The following is a 27,652-nucleotide window of genomic DNA, read 5'->3' on the forward strand; positions in this document are numbered from 1 at the left end:
CTAGTAGTTTGTGCCCAAGAGTGGAACGGTCATTCCTCTGAGCTGACAACGTCTTAAAGTTAGGAGTATATTGGGATATATAAAGAAATTCCTAATTTTCCTCAGTACCCTTTAAGGAACTTGTAATTCACATGCTTCAACCTAACTATCCTCCAGGATACTGACTTTTGATAGTTTATTGCTTGCTATATAAAGAAGTGCTCCATGAGTTAAATACCTTAAGTTTCAAATCCCAAGAACATTAATATCCTTAGGTTTGGTAAAGAATCAATATTTACCTCATCTATTTTATTCTACTTGTGGATAAGGGTCTCAAGGACAAGGACCATGACAAACCACTATGTTCTCCACAACAACTAACTTAGTGGCAAGTTGCTGATAAAAGATATTCCAATGAATGTAAATCATTATTTTATAGAATTGAACCATATCTTCCTTCTGATTTGCTGTTTAGATCATATGCACACATGCACGCTCAGTCGCTCAGACATATCCGATTCTTTGCAACCCCATGGACGGTAGCCCACGAGGCTCCTCTCTCCATGGAATTTTCCAGGCAAGAATACTGGAATGGGGTGCCATTTCCTACTCCAGGGGATCTTCCTGACCCCAGGGATTGAACTCGAGTCTCCTGCATCTCCTGCATTGGCAGGCAGGTTCTTTACCACTGAGCTATCTGGGAAACCACATGGGAAGTCTGGACTGTATAGTTAACTGTGTCAGTGTGGAGAAGGCACACTATTTTATATGCATGCTTATTCAAATAATAGCACATAAGATCTGTTTCAAATTTATTAAAAGCCAAAGTATAAGAGCGCTTATCTCATCTGGTGGTGAGCTACAATAAATATTACACATAAAATGATTTGAAGAAAGATCCTGTGCAAGAATATCTCAGTTTAAGAATGCAGATTATATTATGTAAGGAGAAAAATGACTTTTCTTGCTCCTGATAGAAGAAACAAGGGCAGCCAGCACTAGGAAAAGCATCAAAAACAAAAGTAGCCTTTTCAAGATGACCCATGTCCTTTTGATATCACTCCCATTAGTTTGTGAACATTTCCTTGCTTTCTGGCCATCCGGTACATTTCCTAACACAGACCTGGAATAAGCCATTTCTACAAAGGACTCTGGCTCCTTTTAGTTAGAAACGGTTATTAGAAACTACAATCTGAATGCTAGGGATAGTCATTAACATTGGGTCATTACTGCTTCTAGGCCTTTTCAATGGACAGTGTTAGCCCACTATTTTTAAAGTAAGCACGTTTCTAGATTAGAAGCAAAACTTCTTGATTATATTGAGGAGGCCAAGTGCTTGCTGAAAGATAATTTATAAAACTTTTCCTAGTGTTTTTCTATACATCTCATATAGATGTACTTTAAAAAGTTGATGTTTGATTAAAACTACAATTACATAAGATGTATGAAAACACACTAAGTCCAGTAGATCATAATGATACTACAAAAAAAAAAAAAAAACAAGGGAGTGGTGTTGGGAAGATAAAATAAACACAGCAAAATATCAATGGTTATGAAGGTTGGGACATGGGATTTCTTTGTTCTGTCTTTTGTATATGGTTGAAAAAAGTTTTGCAATAAAATTTTTAAAAATAAGACTATTAGGAGAAAGTTATTATTTTAATATTGGACTTGGAAGATCTTCCACTGGCAATGGTTCTTTATGGATCACTGAGAGCAGTTTAGCAACCTCATTCTCAAATTCTCTCAGTATCCTGGAATGTCATTTACATGGGCCAGGAGAAAAGTTCGTCTAAAGTGAGAAAGTCCTTTTAAATAATCTTTTCATAAACTTTGGGCTCCAAATCCTTTTGCCAAGTTTTGTATCCTATATCCAAATGATTCTCTTTGATAGACAAGAATCAACTTCCTTCTGTCTTACATTCTTTATGGTTAAACTTAGGTCCAATATAGCATGTTGCTACCATATCCCTATATAACATCATTGTTTGTTTTATGAGTGCACCAGTCAAGTTATGTTCTAAGTTTTCGAGCAACTTTACAAGAGATAATTCCGTAAAAATGCTGACCTTTACCAAATGGCTAGCTAAACTTCCGGCATTTCAAGCTAACCTAGAAAATGGTAATGGGGAAAGTTGATTCAGACACAGTGGTTCCATTTAAGGCTTCTTTTTGTCTACTGTGTCCCCAGGGTCTTCTATAATTACCTCTCCCTTCCTATCTGAAGGGCTTCAAGTCTTTTTAAGGATGTATTAATGGTTAAGACGGAATTTAGAATCAGATCTGGACTGAAAAATTGGCTGTCACTCAGCTGCATATATAACCTTGAGCAATAGCCTTACTCTAAGTTTCAATTTCCTCATCTGTAAAATGGTGAGGATAATATCTAGTCCTCAGAGTATTGATAGAAGGATTAAATGAAACAGCATAAGTAAAGACACTGAATGTAATACCTGGCACATAGCAAACACTCTATAAATGGTATCTATAAAGCAGGATGTGAAGGAATGAGTTTAAAGTTTGGGTTACAAAATAAAGGAAGAATCATTATAATAGAGACAAAAACTTGAGAACTCATCACCAAATTGTTGATAACCGTTTCTTTGGGAGGGAATAGGGTATACACTCCCTTTCTATGTTACAGATTTCTAAAATGTTTGAAGTCTTAAAAATAATAAATTTTTTAGTTATTTGGCTGTGCTGGGTCTTAGTTGTGGCATGTGGGATCCTTGATCTCTGTTGCAACATGCAGGATCAGGAGAATCCCATGGACAGAGGAGCCTGGAGGGCATACAGTCCATGGGGTCTCGAAGAGTCAGGACACCACTGAAGGACTTGGCATGCACACACACGCATGGACTCCTTAGTTGCAACATGTGGGATCTAATTCCCTGACCAGGGATCAAACCCCGGCATCAAACCTGGTGCGTCGGGAGTGTGGAGACTTTGCCACTAGACCACCAAGTCCACGAAGTCCCCTCCTCTTCATTAATCTGAATTCTTAAAGCTTAACAGTAATAACTTTCATGTGTTTATAACTTCCTTGGTAAGAAGACACTAAACCCATGTCTTTAGCAGAGCCACTTGTGTCTGGTGCAGCTCTTTCACAAAATAAACACAAGGCAGTCGCCATCATCTGACTGCTACTCAGTGACAGCAACTACAGAAAGGAGCTCCTCCAAACAAATAATTCCCACTCCAAGAATGCAGTTCGTGGAGTTGCGTGTCTCCTTTCACATAATGACCTCACTGCGGAAGATACCGTTGTTTTTTTTTTTTGGAAGATGCCGTTTTAAACCATCCACACCACTTCTCTTCCACATCAGCTGACATGCTTTCCAACACATTTTTAGGAGGACAACACATTTCAGCACTGTCAAGGGATCACTTATTTACAAGCTAACACCATTTTATTTTTTTTAAAGGAGATGAACTTAAAATAATTTATTTATTTTTGGCTGCACTGGGTCTTCATTGCTGTGCCTGGGCGTTCTCTAGTTGCGGTAGGCACGGGCTACTCTCTGTTGGCAGCGCTCAGGCTTCTCACTGCAGCGGCTTCTCTGGCTGCGGAGCACGGGCTCCAGGGCGGGCAGGCTCAGCAGCTGTGCCGCACGGACTTAGTTGCTTCATGGCTGTGGAATCTTTACGAACCAGGGATCGAACATGGAGGGACCCCTGCACTGGCAGTTAATTTAATCTCTGGATTTAATTTAATCCAGAGATTAATTTAACCACTGGACCACCAGGGACGTCCTGCAAGCCAACTTCAAATGACTATTAATTTGTCTTCACTTGCTGAAACACAAATCTGATCTGTTTCTCCCAAAACAATCCAATGGCTTCCCATTTCCTACAGGATAATGTCAAATGCTTTAGCTGAACATTTTAGAATCTCCAGATGGGGGTACAAATTGATCATTTCAGCCTTTCCCACCAATGACCAGGTGTGCGGATCATATCCCATTAAATCTTGTAGATCTGCCTGAAGTGGAAATGAACACTTCCCTTTACAGTATTATTCTGACACTTATGTATGGTCTTAATTATATTTCTTCAAAATTTTACTCAGTGTGAACTGCAGCTCTTAAGAGGGATAGTAATAATAATTTTTTAGACTAGAAGTTACCAAGTAGAGTACCATGTGCTCAGTGCTAAACTCTGCAGAAACTACTAAACACTAAAGACTCATAATGATCTAGTGAAGTCGGTGTTATTATTGTCTTCAGATTGCAATGAGGAAATCAAGACTTAAGTTAGGTAACTTGCCCAAAGTCTTAGCCAGTAAATAGCAGAACCCTGACTGACTGGACACCCAAATCTGTCTGACAATGCATACAATGTAACATTATTTCGTGCAAAGGTAATATTACAAATTTTACTCTTACTTTACAGATAAGGAAACTGAGACTTGATGGAAAGCTGCAGAGGCTTGCCCAAGGTCACAGAGATAAGTTCAAGAGACCAGAAAAAGGAATAATCAGAGAACAAAAAAGAGTTCTTATAAATTAAAAATAGGGTAGTTGAAAGGAAAATTCAGTTGAGTTTATCTTCAATGGAAGATACAATTAAGAACATCTTCTGACTAGTGAGACAAAAAGACAAACAGAAGAGTTAATAAATCAATCTCAGAGATTTTTCTTTGACTTACAGGAGGTCTAGAAAGTAAGGACAGAGAACATGGAGGGGAATAAATTTTCAAAGAAACACTAAGGCAGAGAATGTTAGCTGTCTGCAGAAATCCTTTCTCCTCTTCTTCCTGGGTGCTAAGGTTCCCTTAAGAATTAACAGGCCAAGTGACTAAGTGCTCTCAAATGGAATGTGAGTGGGAGTAACACAAGCCATTTCCAGGCCTGGCTCATAAATTCTCCCAAGTACTTTTGCCTTCCTGTGGGCTGAACTGGCAATCAACAAAGTGATCTTAGGAAGCACACTTTGAAGGAACCCCTGCTGACCTAGAACATCTGTTCTTCTCTATTATGTGAGAAATACATTTATCTTGTAGTGGGGCCAGTACATTGTGGGGTCTATTTGTTATAAAGCCTAAGGTTTCTTTTAATTTTAAACTACTCTAATACATGATACAAGTATATCGTCCTTTCCAGAATTTAAAGACTTAATTCTCCAGTAAAAACAATATTTTCTACGGAAAAACAAAGTAATAGTACACTACATAGCTATAATAATATAAATGTGACTTTTTAATGAAGTAAAAAATTGTGATAAAGGATATTCGGAGGGTGAGGGGAAGGAAAATGGAGTAGTAGTGGTAGTGGAAAAACTGAATTGTCACCTAGTCCATGAGAAGTTTAACAGATATGTTTTAAAATGGGCAAATCAAAACTTAGTAAAAGCTCCTAATTCATAATATAGAGGTAAATAGCAGATAAACAAATAAAAAAGCTCAAAGTGGGTGTCTTTGGTCAAAGGGACTGAGGAATGGAGAAGGAAGAAGCAAAGAGCTGCTGTTTGTTGTTATGTCTGGCTTATTTATTTGGCTGCACCGGGTCTTGGCTACGGCATGTGGGATCTAGTTCCCTGACCAGGGATTGAATATGGGCCCCCTGCATTGGGAAGGCGGAGTCTTAGCCACCGGATCACCAAGGAAGTCCTATATCTGGTTTTTAAACTATGTGGCACGTATTATTTTGATACAATTAAATATTTTAAAATGCACAAGGACTTGGGAATTGAAAACAGATGAGATGGACTAGGTATGGAATAGCATGTGAAGTTCAAAATAGTAAAGTAGAAAGACAGAGAAGGGGAGACAAAAGACAGAAGGCTGCTGTCCCCAAGCCTTGCTACATCCATATTTCTGACCGTAGGAGTTAGAGTAGCCTCACAATGCCCAAGAAACCTTTGTACATGAGCAAACATAAAAAAGTCATAATCAGGGATTATATTATCTGACTCGACTTAAGGTTTTTAACTGCCCTGTGGCCCCGTATACATACAGTGGTATTTATTCTATCCCCACATGAAAGCATGTCACCTGAGTAGAAGCTAACCATTGAAAGGATGCTGTATGTGTGCGTCCGTGTCTGTGTATATTTGTGTGATGAGGGGATCCAGTCTTGTGTAAAGAGGGTAAAGTGTGAATGTGAAAGTGTTAGTTGCTCAATCGTGTTTGACTCTTAGCAACCCCGGGGACTGTATCCCACCAGGCTTTTCCGTCCATGGAATTCTCCAGACAAGAATACTGCAGTGGGCAGCCATTCCCTTCTCCAGGGGATCGTCCCAACCTGGGGACTGAAGCTGGGTCTCTCGTAGGAAGATTCTTTACCATCTGAGCCACTAGTGAAGCAAAGAGGGTAAGTGGGCATCCAGAAAGAGGGCGGATTGGGAAGTGTAAGCTATAACGTAGCAGGAAGAGAAGACAGGAAAGTGGAGGAAAGAGGGGCAGGAGGTGGGAGGAATTTTACTTAGAAAGCGTTTTGTTGCAGCCTGAACAATCACAGAGACGTAGATTTGGCGGACTGACTTCAAGCATAGCAAATACTAACCCAAAAGGGAACTGATCATGTCTCAAATGATGCTAACGCTGTCTACTTTTGACAACTTTTCCAAACTCAAACCTACTTTAAAGGGAAGCATGCACCTACCCTTTGAGGAGCATAAACAGGATGTGAGGATGAGCACTAATGTACTCCACGGTAGGAATCCGAGTGCCTATCTGTCTTCTCAGGATGTTGTTAAATATCTGGGTCACATCCTTTTTTCCCTGTTAAAGAAACAACCAACCATTAAGTTGTATATCTTAAATGGGTGAATTGTATGGCATGTACATTATTTCAAAAGCTGTTTATATACAAATACACACACACTCAGTCCATTTAATATGATATTTTCCCACCTGTGCATTCTTTGACATTTGTCCAAAGATGGGTACAAAAATAAATAAACAACCAGAGTCAAGGCCAAATAAAATCAATGCCCTACACACATAGTAAGCATTTCAAATCATTAAATGCATGAAGTACAGTCAAAGCTTGTGTCTAAAGGCTTTATGATCTCTATTTTTACAGTAATAAAACCGAAGGTTAAGGACCACTTTTTAATTAGGATCGGGGAGCAGAAAAAGATCTTAAGGGGATAGAAAGTTTCAAAAACTTAGGACCATAAACTGGCTTATTGAGAAGCTGATTCTACAGTGCTTGTTTTGCTTTTATTTTTTTAACGTAGCAAGAAATAATCATCAGTGATTAAATTATCACAGTAGGAAGTTTTCTGCATTTTGGAGCTGCCTTCTAATTCAACCTGAACAATTGACTGCATCCACCCTATTTTTGCAAGGCACACCTGCCTTTAAAATGAATGCATGGACTCTTACATACAATACGTTTTCATCCTTTGATCTCTTATCACACTGTGTTTCAAAACAACACAGAGTCTAAGACTGTGTCCTGTATACTGGCCAAACCTCAAAAACCATAGCTCTGAGTTTGATCCTGAGCCCACAAAGCAGAAAGCTTGCAATCTCAGCCATAACTCTTTTTTTTTTTCAGAACTCATAAGAATATGCTGAAGCAATTTTTTTTTCTGTCAGCATCTTTAAGGCTTAAAGGATTAGACAAAATTTATGGTTATAAAGTAATGAGATTTTCTTTTTAAACAATTTTAACCCAAAGGTCTGTCTTCTAATGAACCCCTATTCACATCACAGCAGGGTCTTCCAGTACTTTCCTGACCCCATTGGACTCCTTTCCTCCTGATTTCTGAAGAAGGCAGTGGGCTTGTCACACAGATTGCTGAGGTAGTCTCTGCTGCTCAATCTAAACCAACGCCTTGGGCCACCATCACTGTTGTCAGCTCTGGATTTCAAATCCCTGCTCCTAGCTCCTCTCAACCCCTGTTCATTGTCTGGCCTTCTACAACCAGTTATTTCCTCAACTAGCTATTTTATATACGGTTTATCTCAAGTGTAGAAAACTGCCTCTTCTCCTTCATTCAACATATTATTAGTACATAGTTCTTTTATCAAGGGTTTAAGGGTAACAAAGGGCAAGTACAGCACACTGCAGAAACAACTTCCAATTGAATCCTACACATCACTATAATTAAAGATTCCTCAGCATTTCTGATCATCTTTTTCCTTAACCCCCTCCTCTGTCACGGTTCTGGAGCCTCAGTCTCCCTTACTCCATACCTTTCTCCTGTCTCCTATTTCCTTCTACTATCAAAGTTACCCAATGAGAGGACATTTTTCAAACTTCTGTTATTTTGCTCTGCAAAAGGAATCTTTGAAAGAAAGCTCTTTTCTTTCAGTCTTTTCCTTCCAAACACTGCCTGCAGACCTTACTTTTCACAGTGAATAAAAAAAGCCCATGTAGGTGTCTTCTAAACAAAAGGTCTGTTTTTCTCTGTAAGCAACACTTCATCTTTTTTGGCCATCTGGCAAAAGCTGCAGCCCATCTCTGAAGAAATATTTTTCCTTTCCTGTTATAAAAATACACCAAAGATTTTACAATCAAAGCGATGCGGGTTCGATTCCTAGGTGGGAAGATTCCCCAGAGAAGGGCATGGCAACCTACCCCAGTATTCTTGCCTGGAGAATCCAATGGACGGAGGAGCCTGGAGGGCAATAGTCCATGGGGTCGCACAGAGTCGAACTCGATTGAAGTGACTTAACATGCAAAATGCACTTTTTAATGCGGATACTTTAAGTGTGAGAAGAAAAGTTGCTGCCTGTGGGCTGATCTTTAACACTTCCAGTCCATAGAAATGGATAGTACATATCTGCAAGTAGTCTAATAATGCTCATAATGGTGCGTTCTTTCTGAAAATACTGTATGTAATTGGTGGAATGCTTAAAACTAAACTGTTTTCAACTATAATTGCTTTTCATTCATTCATTCAACCAAAAGTACTTATAAGTATTTATTTTCTGTGGGTTTGATTGAGGAGGACGGCTTCACCTACTGAATATCACATTCATTTATAACTATGTTCTAGGTGACAATTGAATGAACAAAGTCAAGAGCTGTCTGGTCAACTACACCTCAATAAAACTGGAAAAAAAAAACTGCCTGCAATTATCATAATAGTAGGCCTTTGTAATGATAGTATTGAGTCACCAGGGAAAATTATTACATCTAGTACACCATTTTGGACGACAGGTATGTCTACAATGCATTTTGTGTGTGTGTGTGTGATTATTATTATTATTATTTTGCTTTTTTATTTTTATTTTTTTTTCCTTTTATTTTTATTAGTTGGAGGCTAATTATAATCTACAATGCATTTTATAAAGAAAATGTAAAGTAAGCCACAAAAGTACTACTTATCTACTTATCTCTCTCCATTTGAAGAGTTAACTTAATCTTCAGCTACATGAAAAATTCAAATATTTAGAAAGATAAATATTTTTCCCCAAGGATTTGAGAGAGTAAAGTTTTACTCTACTTGATAATGTAGAAGTCCATTTTTAGGCAATTTAATGACTTAATTCCCAAATAATTTTATTTTTTATTTATTTTTTTTTTTTTCCCAAATAATTTTAAAGTAAACTTTCTTACTATTCCTCTTTTGTTACCTAAGTCAATGTAGCACAAAGATGTGAAACATACAAAGTTTTTCTTTGGTCTACTCCCATCTCCTCAATTCTTGGCGAGCTCTTTGAACCTATGATAGTCTGTGGTTGCTCAAGGCTTCACAAGGTCACCGGACCCGACAATATTTCACCCTGACTCAGTCTTCAAAACATAACCAACCTTGGTCATAGTCCTTCCAGCATCCCACTGCAAATAAGGCTAATCTCATAAATTAACTCAAGCTAAATTAATGATGATAATAGCTTAATACACTGCTGCTTTCAGGGAAACACTCAAAACAATAGGAGATTTATATAAATCTAACACCATATTCTAAGAGCAGGGGAATTTCCCATTTACAGTCACTCACCAACCAAATTTAAAACTAAAATAGTAAAGAAACAAACATCAAGGGTTATAACAAAAATAAACCAGATTATATTTAACTTAAGTTTGAGAAGGAGAGAAGATGAAAATATACTATTTGGCATCTATGTATTTGCATATGTATTTAGTGTTCTTCCATAACACATATATGTATATATATTTTACTTAGTTTAATATTTAAAAACAATGCTGTAAGTTCATATTATTCCTATTTTATAGATGGTAAAGATTAGTCTCAAAGAGGTTATGTTGCAAACTACCAAATGGCAGAGCAGGGACTCCATAAACAATTCTAAATCTAAGCCAAGGGTTTTTCCACTATGCACAGCTCCTACAAACGTCCATAATACCTCACTTTAAACTAAATTAAGGAAACATGAAAGTATATAAACACAATGATAAAACTACACTTTAATTCCACTAAGAAAGAAAGTGAAGTCGCTCAGTCGTGTCCAACTCTTTGTGACCCCATGGACTGTAGCCCACCAGGCTACTCTGTCCGTAGGATTTTCCAGGCAAGAATACTGAAGTGGATTGCCATTTCCTTCTCCAGGGGATCTTCCCAACCCAGGGATCGAACCCCGGTCTCCTGCATTGCAGGCAGAGGCTTTATCCTCTGAGTCACCAGGGAAGCCCTTCCACTAAGTCTGGTTCAAAAAAGGAAATGGGGAGGGGCTTCCTAGGCGGTCTAGTGGCTAAAACTCCACACTCCCAATGCACAGGGCCCATGTTTGATCCCTGGTCAGGGAACTAGATCCCACATGCTGCAACTAAGACCCGGTGCAGCCAAAATAAATAACTAAATATAAATATTTTTTAAAAGGGAAATAGGGAGGAAGATGGGGAGGGAGAATGACAAGCCAAGCAAGAGGAAAAAGTAAGAAAGGAGATAATTGAGCAGAAAATGTCAAAGTTAGAGAGACAGATAAGGGAGGGAAGGAAAAGACACATGTTTCTCCCATCCAAGTATTAGCCAGGCCCAACCCTGCTTGGCTTCGGAGATCAGGCCAGATTGGGTGCGTTCAGAGTGGTATGGCCATAGACAAGACGGGGGTTTCTAAAAGGAAGGCTGAGTTAAAATCTGGGCCCTGTGGGGCCCTCAGTCATGTTGCTTCTAGTCATACACACAGAGCAGCCTTGCCCTGCGTTCCTCCTCCTCAGCTCTAGTTGGCCAAAATCTTCTACCATCTATGCCATCCAGAGAACTGTGAGCTAGTATTTCCACACATCCCCAGAGCCCCGACCTTATCTTGGTCTATCACTGTAATGAGTTTCCTTTTACTTCCTCGGTGACAAAACTAAAGCAATTTACTTCAGAAATCTCCATTCTCTTCTATCTCTGAGAATTAAAGGAGATCCAAGTGCTTAACTGACAGTATCTAAAGCCTGATAGTAGTAACAAAACAACAATCAAATCAAAACCAAGATTTCCATCATGAAATGTGTCTTACAACCACACATTTCATTGCGAAACCACTGTTCTAAGTTAGGTATACCATAGATAATAAAATGCTTACACATATTCACCCCTTATGTTTCTAGATTATTGTTTTACATATTATTTAGGTAATTAGGTATAACTGCTTTCAAAAATGAGAGAAATATCCTGTATAAGTAGCATTTAACAAAATTCTTAAATCATTGGTATAAATGTTTTAATTAAAGAAACAGGCCTGGGAGGTACTACATTTGAATCTCAGCTTAGGCTCTTAGTGACCGAGTGACTTTGGGGAAATTACTTAATATCTTTAAACTTTAGGATCTTCGTCTACAAATCAAGGCTAATAATATAGTACTGATCATATACAGGTTGCTTTAAGAATAAAATGAGGGACTTCCCTGGTGATCAGTGCTAAGACTCCATGTTCCCAATGCAGGGGGTCTGGGTTAAATCTCTGGTCAGGGTTTGATCCTTGGTCAGGGAACTAGATCCCACATGTCCAATTAAACCTGGCAAGCCAAATAAATAAATATTTTTTAAAAACTTAAAAAGAAAAGAATTAAACAAGAAGAGTGCTTAAAAACCGTACAACGTTCAGTAAGCACTCAACAAGTTATCTTTGATTATTATTGACCATTAACTACTTAGCTGCATAAAACTTAACTATGGTATACCTTTTGCTTCAAAAAAAAAAAAGATTAAGGTGATTTTAGAAGTTTTAGTGGGGAAAATGGGATTTTAAATAATATATAAATAGTAATAATTTGGCCATGTGATGCAAACAGCTGACTCATTGGAAAAGACCCTGATGCTGGGAAAGACTGAAGGCAAAAGGAGAAGAGGGCAGCAGGATGGGATGGTTGGATAGCATCAGCAGCTCCATGGACATGAACTTGGGCAAACTCCAGCAGAAAGTGGGGGCCAGGGAGGCCTGGCGTGCTGCGGTCCATGGGGTTGTAAAGAGTCGGACACAGCTTACTGACTGAACAACAACAGCAGTAACACAAAATGACAGTCAAATATTGGTAGTCATGTGTATAAAAATTGAAAAGCACAACTGTCACCGTTTGGCAGATGGTGTACCTCAAAGTCTATCAGCTGTAGGTCGGCTATGAGTGTCACCAGCAGCCCGGTGTTGTAGAGCTCCTGTGAGAGCTGGGCCACGGCTTCCACTGGGGGCTCCTTGTCACTTGTCCCACACAGAATTTCTTTCATCGCTTGCAGTGATTTCGACACTTCTTCTGAAGCCTAGGGACCAAAATATATGCTATTAGTTAAGAGTGAAAAAAAATTTCAAGCTACAAACAAAAACCACTTCTTGAGCCCAGCTTATTTATTTACTTTTAAAATTCTGTGTAATTATTATTTTTTATTAATTGAATGATAACTGTTTTACAGTGTTGCGTGAGCTTCTTCTGTACAACACCATGAATCAGCTATATATCCCCTCCCTCCTGAACCTCCCTTCCACCCGCCAACACCCCACCGACCCCATACCCCCACCACCCTCCGGGTCATCACAGAGCACTCAGCTGGGCCCCCTGTGCTATATAGCAGCTTCCCACTAGTTACCTATTTTCTGCTTATTTATGATTAAAGAACTCAATACAGTTAAAAACAAACAAAAGCCGTGTAGTAGGCACTGTTTTTGTTTTTTTTGAAAATATTACTGAAATTAATTTATAAAAGCGGGATCTTTAGTATTTCTACTTGGTTAATATAATTGAAATGATCTTTCTTTAAATCATATTCATAGTGAAGTTTGCTAGCAATTAATTATAAATTTAACTCTTGGAAATTAAATTCAATCCATGTCGAAGACTTATCAGTAGCAAATAATCTTATTTAAAGTGTTTGTTAATGATTTTCAACAAATCCCTATGATTCTGATTTTTTAAATGGAATAGGTACAAAATCACATATTGTCAAAACCCCTAACTTTTGTCAATCCACTGATCCCTCACACATAACCACTATCTTTTTGTTATCTATGAAACTTAAAAAAAAAGCAAAAATTCTCACTACATTCTAAAGAAAAGTAGGAGAGGGACTTCCCTGGTGGTCCAGTGCCTAGTACTCCACCCTCCCAGTGCTGGGGGCCCAGGTTCCATCCCTGGTCAGGGAATTAGATCCCACATGCTGAAACTAAAAGTTCACATGCTACAACTAAAAACTCCATGTGCTGCAACTAAGATGCAGTGCAGCCAAACTAATTAATTAAAAGAATAGGAGAACCAATAGAGGAAGAAAGTGTATCAGTGAGTAGGGCCTGGGGAGGGAGAATGAGGTGCTGAAAATATTCTGAAATTAGATAGTGGTGATGGGTACACAACCTTCTGAACTAATAACCATTGAATTGCACACTTTAAAATGGTAGATTGTATAGTATCTTAATTATACTAAAAAATTATAGCAAAAATTTTTTTAAAACAGGTCAGGAAAATGAATAGGCAAATTAGTTAACACTTTGCTGAATATTTTAAAGTAGGTATAGTTTTAATACTTTCAAGTATTGTGGTCTAATCATAATTAAAGAAGGAAATAGAGAGAATAAGGCAAAATAATGAAAAACTAACTCATAGTAGTTGTTATTTAAAAAATTAATTTCCAGATACATTTCATGATATGACTGAAGAAATCCTTAATTTATTAAATGTAAGAAGTTTTCTTAAATTGTCATATATACCTATAGAAGATTACTCTAAACATATATAGAGTTTAGAACAATTATAAAGCAAACACTTGTGTGGCCAAAACAGAGGTCAAAAAAGAGAACATTTTTAGCATCCCAGAAGCCACCTGAATGCCCTCTTTTCAGTCTAGAAGTTTCCCCACCCAGAGATCAAACCGCATCTCCTGTGCCTCCTGCATTGCAGGCGGATTCTTTACCGATGAGACCCCAGGGAAGCCCCAGTCACTTTAGAGACAGACTGAATATGTAGGATTCAATGTCCCTTTGAGGGAATAACTAAGATACTAAAAAGGCCTTCCTCTGAGGAAGTGCTGCTCAGTAGGACTTTAAAACAATGTTAAAAGGAGGCTGCCCTGGGTATTCCTGGCGGTCCAGTGGTTGCCACTCCATGCTTTCAGTGCGAGGTTCAATCCCTGCTTGGGGAGCTAAGATCCCACATGGCGCTGTGGTGTGGCCAACAAGAGAAAAAAGGCAGCATCGTGTAGAAACTGTCAGATGGTCTTTAAACACAAACTTTTTACCCTTCATGTATAACATTATACACAGTATAAGTATTAACAGTATAACCCGTCAGACGTTTAACTGTAAAACCCCTTAGATGTTTTTTTTCATTCTGAACTTTTCCCTTCTAGTTTTATTGAAATATAATTGACTTATAGTCCTGTATAAGGTTCAGATGTACAGCATGATTTGACTTACATACATCATGAAATGATTATCACAATAAGTTTATCCATCACTGCATACTGATACAAAATTAAAGAAACAGAGGAGAAAACAAGTTTTTCCTTGTGATGAGAACTCAGGATTCTCTTAACAACTTCCATATGTAACATACAGCTGTGTTAATCACATTTATCATGCTGCACCTTATATTCCTAAATACTTTCTTACCTTTCAACCGGAAGATTGCCTACATCCAATTCCTTCTTCCCAACACCCCTGCCTCTGGTAACTACAAATCTGATTGATCTCTCTTTCTGAGTTTGTTTGTTCATATGTTTTTGAAGTATAATTGAGCTATAACACTATGTCAGTTTCTGTTACACAACATAGTGATTCTACATTTCTATACATTTCTAAAATGTGTAAGTCTAGTTACGATCTGTGGCCATACAAAGACACTACTTAGTTATTAACTATATTCTCCACACCGTCTCTTTCATACCCATGCAACTGGAAGTCCGTACTTCTTAATCTCCCTCACCAACTCCTTCCCCCAACCCCAACCCCAACCCCACCTCCCCTCAGACAATAACTGTTTCTCCTTAATATTGTTTTGTTTTTTAGATTCCACATATAAGTGAAATTGCACAGTGTTTGTCTTTCTCTGGCTTATTTCACTTAGCATAGTGAACCTCTAGGTCTATCCAAGTTGTCGCAAATGGCAAGATGTCCTTTCCTTTTTATGACTGAGTATTATTCTGTTACTCCTTAAGTCTAGAGGATCCAAGGTTGGTCTGAGGCTCTAGGAAATGAATGAAGAGTTCAAGACAACAGATTCAATAATTATCAATGGCATAAGACCTAAAACCAATTTAAATGTATTCACAAAGACCCTGAGAGTGCATCGCAGAACATGTTTAGGATTCTTCTTTAAGCTTTTACATTGGCTTTTGGTCTATTCATGTATTTTAATAATAACATTATTGTTTTAGTTCATACCTTATCTGTCTTTTTGTCTTGCTTTTCCAAAATGGCCAAGTTGTCTCTCAGAATTTTCACAATTTCTGCTGGATTTTTGTGTGATTTACTAAACAGAGGCATTTTTTCATCTACAGAAATCTCTTCATGTAATACAGAATGCTAAAAACAAGTAAACAAATAAAAATTATGATTCTAATTCTTAACATGATTAAATTGTTATACCAAAATGTCATGTTTTCAACAACCAATTCAGTAATATGGAACATTAAAATCAATCAAACTAAAACAAGTTTTAAGTTTCATGCCAAATTTAAGTTAATGTAAAATATTTCAAGAAAGATATTTTTAAAGGTTTACCTAAAAGTTTTTACTCAGAGTTTAATATCTTTCTTATAAGAGAAATTAAAGATTTATGCAAGAATAGGAAAAGGAGTATTCTTAGAGAATAAGCTGATACTTAAAACTAGATATTTTGACTAAAGAGAGTGAGGAAGATGGTGATATTAATGATGATAAATAAAATAGAACATGTAAAACAAAAGTCAGACTAGGATCCACAAGATCTGGTAAAGCAATATTTTAAAACATTCCACTCCATAGCAATCACAAAATTACAATGTAAAATTATTTAGAATCTGTTTTTTTTTTTTTACTTTCCAAATATTCAGCTGACCATACTCACTGAGGAAATGAGGATTACTGTGATGGGTGGGAGTGGGGAGGTGAGGAGGAGGGAGAAAGAAAAATCAGTTCTTTTTGAGAACATCTATACATCTATTTGCATAGAGCAGAAAAAGCCAAATATAGCTATTATCACCCTATTTATACTAAAAATGTGCTAGGGAAAAAGATCTTAATTAAAGGCTCCAGTTAGGAGAAACATATTCATTTGCTTTACACTTATTAGCAAAAATATGTCAAACATTACAGAAACATGATGTAATTAATCAAAAGCTCCCATTAACCAGTGACCCAGAGGTAACAACTGTTGTCAGCTTTTACACATATTCCTCCTTAATTTTTCTCTCTATATATAAAAATATATTTTTAAAACCAAAATATAAAATACTAAAAACAGTATTTTTAGGGCTGTAGTATTTTTTTAGGCTTTCCCTATGGAAGAAAGCAAAGAGAAACTAAAGAACCTCTTGGTGAAAGAGGAGAGTGAAAACATTGGCTTAGAACTCAACATTCAAAAAACTAAGATCATGGCACCTGGGCCCATCACCTCATGGCAAATAGACGGGGAAGCAGTGGAAACAGTGACAGACATTATTTTCTTGGGCTCCAAAATCACTGCAGGCGGTGACTGCAGCCATAAAATTAAAAGATGCTTGCTCCTTGGAGGAAAAGCTATGACAAATCTAGACAGTATATTAAAAAGCAGAGATATCATGTTGCTGACAAAGGTCTGTCTACTCAAAGCTATGGTTTTTCCAGTGGTCATGTATGGATGTGAGAGCTGGACCATAAAGAAGGCTGAGCACCGAAGAATTGATGTTTTTGAACTCTGGTGTTGGAGAAGACTCTTGAGAGTCCCTTGGACTGCAAGGAAATCAAACCAGTCAATCCTAAAGGAAATCAGCCTTGAATTTTTATTGGAAAGACAGATGCTGACACTGAAGCTCCAGTACTTTGGCCCCCTGATGCGAAGGGCCAACTCACTGGAAAAGACCCTGATGCTGGGCAAGATTGAGGGAAGAAGGAGAAGGGGACGACAGAGGATGAGATGGTTGCATGGCATCACCAACTCAGAGGATATGAATTTGAGCAAACTCAGGAGATAGCGAAGGACAGGAAAGCCTGGCGTGCTGCAGTCCACGGGTCACAAAGAGTCGGACACAACTGAGCGACTGAAAACAGCAACATCTATTACACAGACATATAATTACTAGGAGTATTTAGTAATTTCTTATTCAATTTTGTTTTACCAATACCTCTACAGAAAGACTTATGGGTTAACTCCATTTTTCCTCATATTTTTCTTATTAACAATAATGCAATTAATCAGTGAAGAATATTACACACAAATGTATAACAGCAACTGATAGCAATACTCTAACCAGTTATGCATCCAGCATAATCTTGGTTACGGTTCTAAACACTACATCCCCTAGATGCCTACTTCCTAAATCTACTTCCCTAGGATTTCTGTCAAATCTCTGAGCTACCTGATATCCTTCCAAAAATTTTCTTCAGTATTTGTTGTTTGTGATCAAGAATTATAACACTGGCATTCAACGTATCTGCTAAACAAACATGAGGTATTTAAATCCTAATCTAGTTCTGACTCGGTAACTGATCCACTATGATTCAGAAGTTATCATGCTTGTCTAGATGTCATTTAAGTTTTTAATAAGTGTTTTTTTAAACTAACTGTGAATTCATCTTGTCATAACATTTTTTTTCCATTTATTAGTTGGAGGCTAATTACTTTACAATATTGTAGTGGTTTTTGCCATACATTGACATGAATCAGCCATGGATTTACATGTGTTCCCCATCCTGATCCCCGCTCCCGCCTCCCTCCCCATCCCATCCCTCTGGGTCTTCCCAGTGCACCAGCCCTGAGCACTTGTCTCATGCATCCAACCTGGGCTGGTGATCTGTTTCACCCTTGATAGTATTCTTGTTTCAGTGCTGTTCTCTCAGATCATCCCACCCTCGCCTTCTCCCACAGAGTCCCAAAGTCTGTTCTGTACATCTGTGTCTCTTTTTCTGTTTTGCATATAGGGTTATCGTTACCATCTTTTTAAATTCCATATATATGTGTTAGTATACTGTATTGGTCTTTATCTTTCTGGCTTACTTCACTCTGTATAATGGGCTCCAGTTTCATCCATCTCATTAGAACTGATTCAAATGAATTCTTTTTAATGGCTGAGTAACATTCCATAGTGTATATGTACCACCTTGTCATAACATTTAACTCATATTTTTTTCTATCTCACTCATGAAGATATCAGGACAAATGTTGCCAAAGGCTCTGAGAAAGCCCACATACATTCTGTTAGTACCAAGTAAGTTACCTTATTTTATTTTTTAATACATCCCCATGACTTACTTAGTTTATGACTGAAAGTTTGTACCTTTTGACCCCCTTCACCCATTTCATCCACACCCCACCCTCTGCCTCTGGCAACCACCAATCCATTCTGTGTATCTATAAGCTTGGCTTCTGTTTCTTAGTTTTTTAGATTCCACATATAAGTGAGATCATATGGTACTTGTCTTTTTCTGATTTACTTCACTTAGCATAATCCCCTCAAAGTTCCATCCTTGTTGTCACGAACGGCAAGATTTCTTTCTCTTATGGCTGAATAATGTTTTATAACACACACACACCCCTCACACACACAGAATGTTTCTTTATCCATTCATCCATAGATGGACACTTGGGTTGTTTCCATTATCTTGGCTATTGTAAATAATGTTGCAGTAAAGATGGGGGTGCATAGTTCTTTATGAATTGGTGTTTTCATTTTCTTCAGATAAGTACCCAGAAGTTGAATTGCTATACCATATGGTCATTCTATTTTTAACTTTTTGAGGCACCTTTATATTATAAGGTTGATCCATAAAGAAAGATAGAGCATCATATTTTCAAATTAGATAGGCCAAATGCAGTGAGCTCTCGCTTATTCCTCACTGGCCCACACCCATTCTGAGTCTAATTCTTAGTATCTATCAAGGCCAAAGATAAAGGGTGTAAGGGGGAGTTCTGAAAATGGTGCCTCCTTGGGATAATGTGGTACTAGTAATTCTTCCATAAATTCTACCCCAGAGTTTTTAGAACATGCATTATATTTCAGCAACATAAGAAGCAGGAACAAGAGAAGATGCCGTGTTAGGTCCGACAGACCGACACTGCCCAGACGAATGTCCCCAGGGCACTGAAAATCAACTTGGCCTCCAGGTTAGTGGTGACAGTGGGCCACGCAGCAACACAAATATCAGGTGACCGACAAGGGCCCTGTTGTACTCTTCCCATTTACAAAGTAAGTAAACAGAATGAACAACAAATAACACAGGTTCTTTTTTTTTTTTTTTAAAGCAGTACAAGAAAAGGGGATAAGTGTCCCACGGACTTCAACAGGAAAGGTTACTTCCAGAATTAATTCTCTGTAGGAGACAGAACAGAGATAACTGGGGGTGGGGAGGTAGGAAAGGAAAGGACTTAGACAAAGAGAGAGAACTGGTCAAGATAAATAAAAGATCAACACATAATACACACACACACATATAGAAACACCCCCAGACATAGCATGGCAATCCAGATCTGCGCAGGGCAGAAGTGACCCCATAAAACATTGACTGAGGACAGCTAAAAGGTACACAATTAGTCCGTATTTATTCAGTCAAAAAATATTTACTGAGTTCCTATAAGGTTCTCAGGAGGCCTTGCACTACTAAATGCAAAAGTTAATAAGCCTCAGAGAGTTCTCGATGTAGCGGGAGACACAGTCACACAGACAGGTTTTGCCAGAACACCAGAAAAGCACAAGCTAAAATGATGGAGAAAAAAATAAATAAATAAAATAAGATGATGGAGATAAGATACTCTGTGTGTGTGTGTGTAGTATATCCTGCACTGGAAAAACCTGAATGAACGTTTTGGCCAACCCAGTATTATAGAAATATGGAGAAGATACAGTGTTATATCCTATAAACACACGTATTACAACAAGGAAAAGAGGTGGAGGAAGCCAACAGGTGCAAAAGGAACTAAAGCATGGAGTAGAAGCAACAAAGATAAAACAGCTTAAGTAGAAAAGAGATCTAAATGTGATCATTTAAAGGACTTTTCTAGCTGAGATTATTAATGAGGCCCAAACTCAAGTGTGCTGCCGGGTGCTGCAGACCATGGGGTTGCAAAGAGTCAGACCTGACTGAGCGGCTGAACAACAAAACTCAGAGTGGCTTTCAGAAGAAACCAGCATTTTTCTCTTAAAGCTCATTCCTACAAAAATGACTGTACCAACAAAAAGCATCAAAATTAAGTTGTCTTTGGACTTCCATAAAACTACATGTCATGAAGCCATGGAGAGAATCTAGAGTTCTGAAAGGAAAGTCTATAACCTCATAATTAAATCTCTGGCCAACATATTTATGTGCAAAGAGACTGTGTACACTTTGTAAAGTTTTTACCAAAAGTTGAGATGGAGTCAAACCCACAAAAGCTCAACAAAACCAGAAATAGTTCTTGAAAGGGAGCCTTGATGTGGGAGGGTGAGAATCTACAATTCGTTCACGTGGGCATAAAAAGAAGAAAGGATTGAACTAAATAAGTCAAAAAGGAAATGGCCTCAAAAATCTCAAAGAAAAAGAAGAATGGAAATAACAATAAAATTAGAAATAAAAGAATCAGAAAAGGAAAAGAAAATCTCTGGTACTTTGGGTGCCTGTTTTTTTCTGGTGATAGACCTTTCTGCTCTCCTTCCCACCCCACCTCACACACACCCACCCCCCCTACCGTAGCAAGAGGGTGAGAACATGAGCTAGGCAGGGCCCGGTATTTCTTCCACTGACCTGGCTCTAGCAATTGGCTCACAGATGGATTGTGACACCAGCTAGCTAATCAAAATATGCTTCAACTCAGCTTTTCCCCCTAGGTGTTTTAATTTAGTTTAAATAAAATATTTGGGGCATCTAGAAGAAGAAACAGAGAACAATGTAACAAGTTCCTGTGTATTTACCACCTAGCTCAAAAATTCAAGCAACCCAAGCTACCACCCTGGTAGCTTCAGTTCTCTGATCCCGTTCACCGCTGGCTCATACTGTACCTATTTATCATGTACCCTCGCTATACATACTTTCACACTTTTACTAATATTACAGATAATATGTGATATTGTTGTGTGTGCTTTGAAGCATTACAGAAATGGTACTACAAGTCAGTTTCTTCCCCCCCCCAACATTATGTTTATGAGATTTGTGTCAATACACAAATTTGTGTCAATACACAAATCTCATATTTATCTTACTTGCTATAGAGCATCCCATTGACTTCCCAGGTGGGGCTAGTGGTTAAAAAAAAAACAAAAAAAACCACCTGTCTCCCAATGCAGGAGATGCAAGAGATGCAGGTTTGATCCCTGGGTCAGGAAGATCCCGTAGAGAAGGGCATGCAACCCACTCTAGTATTCTTGCTTGGAGAATCCAATGGACAGAGGAGCCTGGCAGTCCATAGGGTCACAAAGAGCTGGACACAACTGAAGCGACTTAGCATGCACTTATGACTATACCACAATTTGGGCTTCCCTGGTGACTTAGTTGGTAAAGAATCTGTCTGCAGTGCAGGAGACCTGGGTTCCATCCCTTGGTTGGGAAGATCCCCTGGAGAAGGGAACAGCTACCTACTCCAGTATTCTGGCCTAGAGAATTCCCTGGACTGTGGGGTCGCAAAGAGTTGGACACAACTGAGTGAATTTCACTCACTCTCTGAATTCTAATTGTTTTTCAATTGTTTATTTTTTTAAAATATTTATTTATTTACTTGACTGCTCCAGGTCTTAGATGCGGCCTGGGGGATGTTTAGTTGCAGCATGTGGGATCTAGTTTACCAACCAGGGATTGAACCCGGGCCCCTGTCTTGGGAGCAAGGAATCTTGGCCACTGGACCACCAGGAAACTCCCTCACCTTTTAAAATAGTGACATATAGTAAGAAATGCACTTTATATTGTGACCCAGAGCAAAGGAGTGTATAAATGATTGTGTAATTGTCTCATGAAACAACACCTGAACTCTGGATAGATTCCATTCTATCTGTTCTATCCTACATCATTAAAAAAGGAGTCCTGATCATTATCCATTAATTCACTACCTGCTAGTTGGGCTTCCCTGGTGGCTCAGGCAGTAAAGAATCTGCCTGCGATGTGGGAGACCTGGGTTTGATCCCTGGGTTGGGAAGATCCCCTGGAGAAGGGGACGGCAACCCACTCCAGTATTCTGGCCTGGAGAATTCCATGGACAGAGGAGCCTGGTGGGCTACAGTCCATGCAGTGGCAAAGAGTAGGACATGACTGAGCAACTTTTACTTCACTTTCACTAACTGCTAATTAGTATGTAAGATTTCATTATGGGTGAAACTAGATGAAAGGTATACAGGATCTCTTGGTATTGTTTCTTATCTATAGCTATCTCAAAATAAAAAGTTAAAAATAAATAATTTATCACTATGGAAAATTGACAGCAATAATCCAACATAAGGATAGTTACTGTTCCTGAGGCAGAAAACTAACAAATAAAAGATGTACTTAAAGATGTATAAGATGTGTCTATTTATCTATTCAATCCTTCAGCAAGCCACCTTTTTCACTGTACACAACCACAGAATCATTTCCAGAATGTGGCTCAATTAATGTTAATTCATATTATCCGAGTAAGATTTGTCATCTTGATGTTTTTCTGTATTACCTATAATGAGCATATTTCTTTTTTCCTGAAACAATAAACAGATTTGTGAGGGAAAAAAATCCATATAACTAAGCAAGGAACTGAATAGAAAAACCCATTTTGTTTTTGAATAGAAAAATCAAATATTAAATATTTAAATATCATTAAAATGTCAATTACTCCTAAAGTCCATAATTTGATACAATTCCGGTCACAAATCCAAGAAAGATTTTAGTAAATAAATTCAGTCAAGAATATAAAAGAACAAGGATAACAAATTTTAAAATGGAAGATTTCTTATGGGGGAAAGAAATTAAAAGTGTTATAAAGTGCTACAAGTAAAACAGTAAGACAAGAAAAACAGACCAATGGAACAAAACAGGCCAGATACAGAAGTGACTGTCAGTAACTTTCAAACTTCTGGATATAAAATAATTTCTCTAATTTTACAAGTGATGAAGTAAATCTCAAAAAAAAAAAAAAAAGACTGACAAATCAGTTAATATAAGTATGCTACAAATTTAATTAAAACCTTTTGAATTTTTATGGATAAAATAACAACAACATTACAGGCAAACAACAAATAAGAGAATTCTGTGACATGAATATGAAAGACAGAGGGTTAAAATCATTATAAAAGGAGATCTAAAACAAATAAGAAAATCATGAAGAAATAATGTATACATATTAGAAAACTACAAAGGAGGAAATATAGTTAAACACATAGTAAATGTTTATTTTCTATAATGGGAACACGCAAAGTTAAAAATGAAGGACTATTTTGCTCATGATGTAACATAGTTTCTTCATTGTTTTGAGAAAATTCTATCTATTGATGGTGGGATACAACAGGCTCTCTCTTTTTTTATTGGTGGGATTGGGCAACATGGATCTAGAGCCTGTAAATATCATAACCTCTGACTCAGTAATTCTATCAGTTTGTCCTAAGAAAATAAACTAATAATGGTTATCTTTACAACTTTTTTTTTTCACATTTCAACATCTCTAAAATGTGCATGTGTCTTAATAATTGATGGAATCTTATACTAACTGGCAGGGGTTTTTTGTTCATTTATTTGCTTTCTTTCTTAGTGGTACATAAAGTGTATGCATTACAACCAATGACTTCTTAGATTTGATGGAATACAGTATATGGCTATGAAAATGTTTACAAAGAATGTGAAATAAAATGTACAGGCTGCTAAAAGCACCATCCTGTAATATAGAGTATAACGACAACTACATAAAAGCAAGCAAAACCACAAATACACAAAACTTATGCAGAAAGAAGTAATTTTAAAAAGTTAACAGTGATTGCCTCTGGGTAGCTGGATTATGAATACTTAATTTTCTTCTTCCTTCAAATGTTCTCTTTTTTTCTTCAAACTTGAATAGATCATGCAAATGCTTTTACAATGGAAACACCTTCTCATAAATGAAAGTTTTAATGACTAAATAACTGCTTTTTAAAGTTCAAACTGTGGAATATCTGATCATCATGTCTTTTCAAAGCATTAGTCAAACAAATGATTTCTGTTACTCTGGCTATGAAATTTCACTAAAGAGTTGTACTTGGCTTAGATCCTGGAGAGAAAGCCAAAAAAAATTTTTCAGCTCTGCTCCCAGGCAACTCAGGCCCTGTAGACTTTTAGTAGATTTTGGCAGCATTCCTTTTCCTAAGACACAGTGAAATATTTCATATTCCTAATTTACGTGTGTGCGCCTCTACAGATGACCCAATGTCAGTCACTCCAATGACTCATCTAAACATGTTTATGACGTAAGTGGAGAGGAGTGCATTTGAAGGGGGAAGGAGAAGCTAGGAGAAGAGGTCACTTGGGGCCTTAAATGCCCTCATGGTATCTTTTAAAGTATTTTAAAGGGGAGTAAGTGGCTAATGTCTGTCTAGTCAAAGCTATAGTTTTTCCAGTAGTCATGTACGGATGTGAGAGTTGGACCATAAAGAAAGTTGAGTGCCGAAGAATTAATGCTTTTGAACTGTGGTGTTGGAGAAGGCTCTTGAGAGTCCCTTGGACTGCAAGGAGATCCAACCAGTTAGTCCTAAAGGAAATCAGTCCTGAATATTCATTGGAAGGACTGATGATGAAACTGAAGCTCCAATACTTTGGCCACCTGATGCGAGGAACTGATTCACTGGAAAAGACCCTGATGCCGGGAAAGATTGAAGGCAGGAAGAGAAGGGGCCGGCAGAGGCAGAGGATGAGATGGTTGGATGGCATCACTGACTCAATGGACATGAGTTTGAGCAAGCTTCGAGAGGCGGTGATGGACAGGGAAGCCTGGTGTGCTAACAGTCCATGGGGTTGCAAAGAGTCAGACACGACTGAACTGAACTGAACTGAAATAGCTGATGAGTATTTCTAGGCCTTTATGTCTAACCTCCAACTGTGCTGTTCAATAACAGTTCTAACTTCAAAGGTTTTCCACGAAATCATAAGGGAGTGGGAAATTTATCTCTGAAGACAAGAAAAGTCTCAGGATTTCCATGGGTAAAACCATATCTTCTGTCCATCAACTGATGAATGAAAAAAGAAGCTGTGATAACTATATACAATGGAATACTACTCAGACGTAAAAAGGAACGAACCTGATTCAGTTGTAGTGAGGTGGATGAACCCAGAGTCTGTCATACAGAGTGAAATAAGTCAGAAAAATGAATATCACATATCAATGCCTATATATGGACTCAAGAAAAACGGTACTGATGAACCTGTTTGCAGGGCAGGAACAGAGACACAGACATAGAGAACGGACTGTGGACACAGCAGGGGAGGGAGAGGGTGGGAGAGAGAGCAGCACTGACGTATACACACTGCCATGTGTGAACTAGATGGCTGGGGGAGGCGGATGTACAGCCCAGGAGTTCAGCCTGGTGCTCTGGGATGACCTCCAGGGGTGGGATGGGGGTGTGTGGGAGGGAAGCTCAAGAGGGAGCGGATATACGTATGTATACAATGATCCTCCAATTAAAATAATTTTTTTTAAATGAGTCTTCTTTTCCTTCATATAGGTTTCTTTTATAATCAGCGATGTTAAGAGGGAAACATTTCCAGAAGTCTTCCATAGAGCTTGCTAGTTTAAACTTAAGTCACAGTTACCTTCTCTCAACTAAAAAAAAATTAAACAACCACATTAAAGAAAATATCAGGAAAGTTCAGAAATCCCCATTCTTTCATCTTTTATTCCAAATACGACTCACAGATAGAAATAATGCAATGAAACAGTACATCTATAGGGGAAAATAATTGGGCCAATAAGTTTCATTTTTAAAAATCAATGGGATGGGTACTTTCCTGGCAGTTCAGTGGTTTAGAATATGCCTTCAAAGGCAGTGGACATGGGTTTGATCCTTGGTCAGGAAACTAAGATCTCACATGTCTCGGGGCAACTAAACCTGCACACCGAATTGAAAGATCCCGCTTGCCATAGAGAAGATCCCATGCGTAGCAAGACCCGGATGCAGCCAAAAATAAATAAACACATAAATAAATAAATATTTTTTTTAAAAATCAATGGGATGGAGATTACAGGGGTGTATCTATTTCTCAACATTCAGTGAAACATTCTCTTAAAATGGGCACATTTGAATAAATGTAAATTTTAAAATAAAAAGCACACATAAAAGTTCTACTGTATTTGTTATATCCCAAATAGGCCTCTCTGTACTGCAAAATCATAACTTAAAATTGCCTTCCCAGATATAATAAATTACAAAGCATATCATTATTGTTATTATGCCATTATTTGTTGAATTGAAGTAAGAGTGATATGTAATATTTATGTAATAATATGTCTGAAGTTGATACCTTACTTCAGAATGTCCCCTGTACTCAAGATACCAAGCTTGTGAATTACCCCCCTCATCACCATCCCTACTCATTCAGGGTTGTCACTAAGTTACACCATGGTCTTTTCTTCTTCTTTTAACAGTTAGGCCTATCCTGTACTACTATCGCTTTGTTTGCTCCTTAAAATTCGATTCTTGACAGGCCATCTCTTTCTCATAATGAAAACTGTGTGCCCCTAAACCCCTTTCCCTTTTGGGGTACATTGGAAAAACTACTCAGTTCCATTTTTGTAAACCAAAAAAAGAGTTCAGTCCCCATGTGGTAAATATTTATTAGCTACCTACTTATGTGTCAGATACTGGGCTAGATCTTAGAAATGGCTGATAGGTATAAAAGCAATGGCTAGAAATATTTCTTAACAAGGAAAAGAAAAATCACTGATTTTACTGTAAGATTAGGTCTCATAAACAGTGCAGTTGCTCTTAAAAGTACATAGAAATGCTACTTATAAACATATTGCTTTTCTTCAAGTATCAATATTTAGGACAAATAAAAATGTCTTATTCAACCCTGAAATGTTTTTAGATTTAGTTTCACCACTTTTTGTTGTTGTTGTTCAGTTGCTAAGTCAAGTCCGAATCTTTGCAATAACTGATTTTCTAATATTTTTCAGGGTGGCAATGGTTTTTCTATAGTGTGAATAAAATATAATCTTAGACATAATAAAATCAAGCAATCATTTGTTAAATCGTTTCCCAGGGAAGATGGTGC

General features: G+C 37.8%; 1 protein-coding gene across 5 annotated transcripts in view; it reads right to left on the reverse strand.

Annotated features, from left to right (window-relative positions):
* Positions 1 to 27,652, reverse strand: part of CAB39L (calcium binding protein 39 like) — a 91,041-nt gene that overhangs the window by 35,169 nt on the left and 28,220 nt on the right. For all 5 annotated transcript variants that reach the window (XM_043892130.1, XM_043892128.1, XM_043892127.1 and 2 more), the window contains 3 exons: positions 15,695 to 15,835; positions 12,421 to 12,585; positions 6,582 to 6,700 (listed from right to left, as the gene is read on the reverse strand). In XM_043892130.1, coding sequence (XP_043748065.1) covers positions 6,582 to 6,700; positions 12,421 to 12,585; positions 15,695 to 15,796 — 386 coding nt within the window. In that variant the 5' untranslated portion in view covers positions 15,797 to 15,835. The remainder of the gene's footprint in view (positions 1 to 6,581; positions 6,701 to 12,420; positions 12,586 to 15,694; positions 15,836 to 27,652) is intronic.

The sequence above is a fragment of the Cervus elaphus genome, chromosome 30 (assembly GCF_910594005.1).
Source record: "Cervus elaphus chromosome 30, mCerEla1.1, whole genome shotgun sequence".
Lineage (NCBI taxonomy): Eukaryota > Metazoa > Chordata > Mammalia > Artiodactyla > Cervidae > Cervus > Cervus elaphus.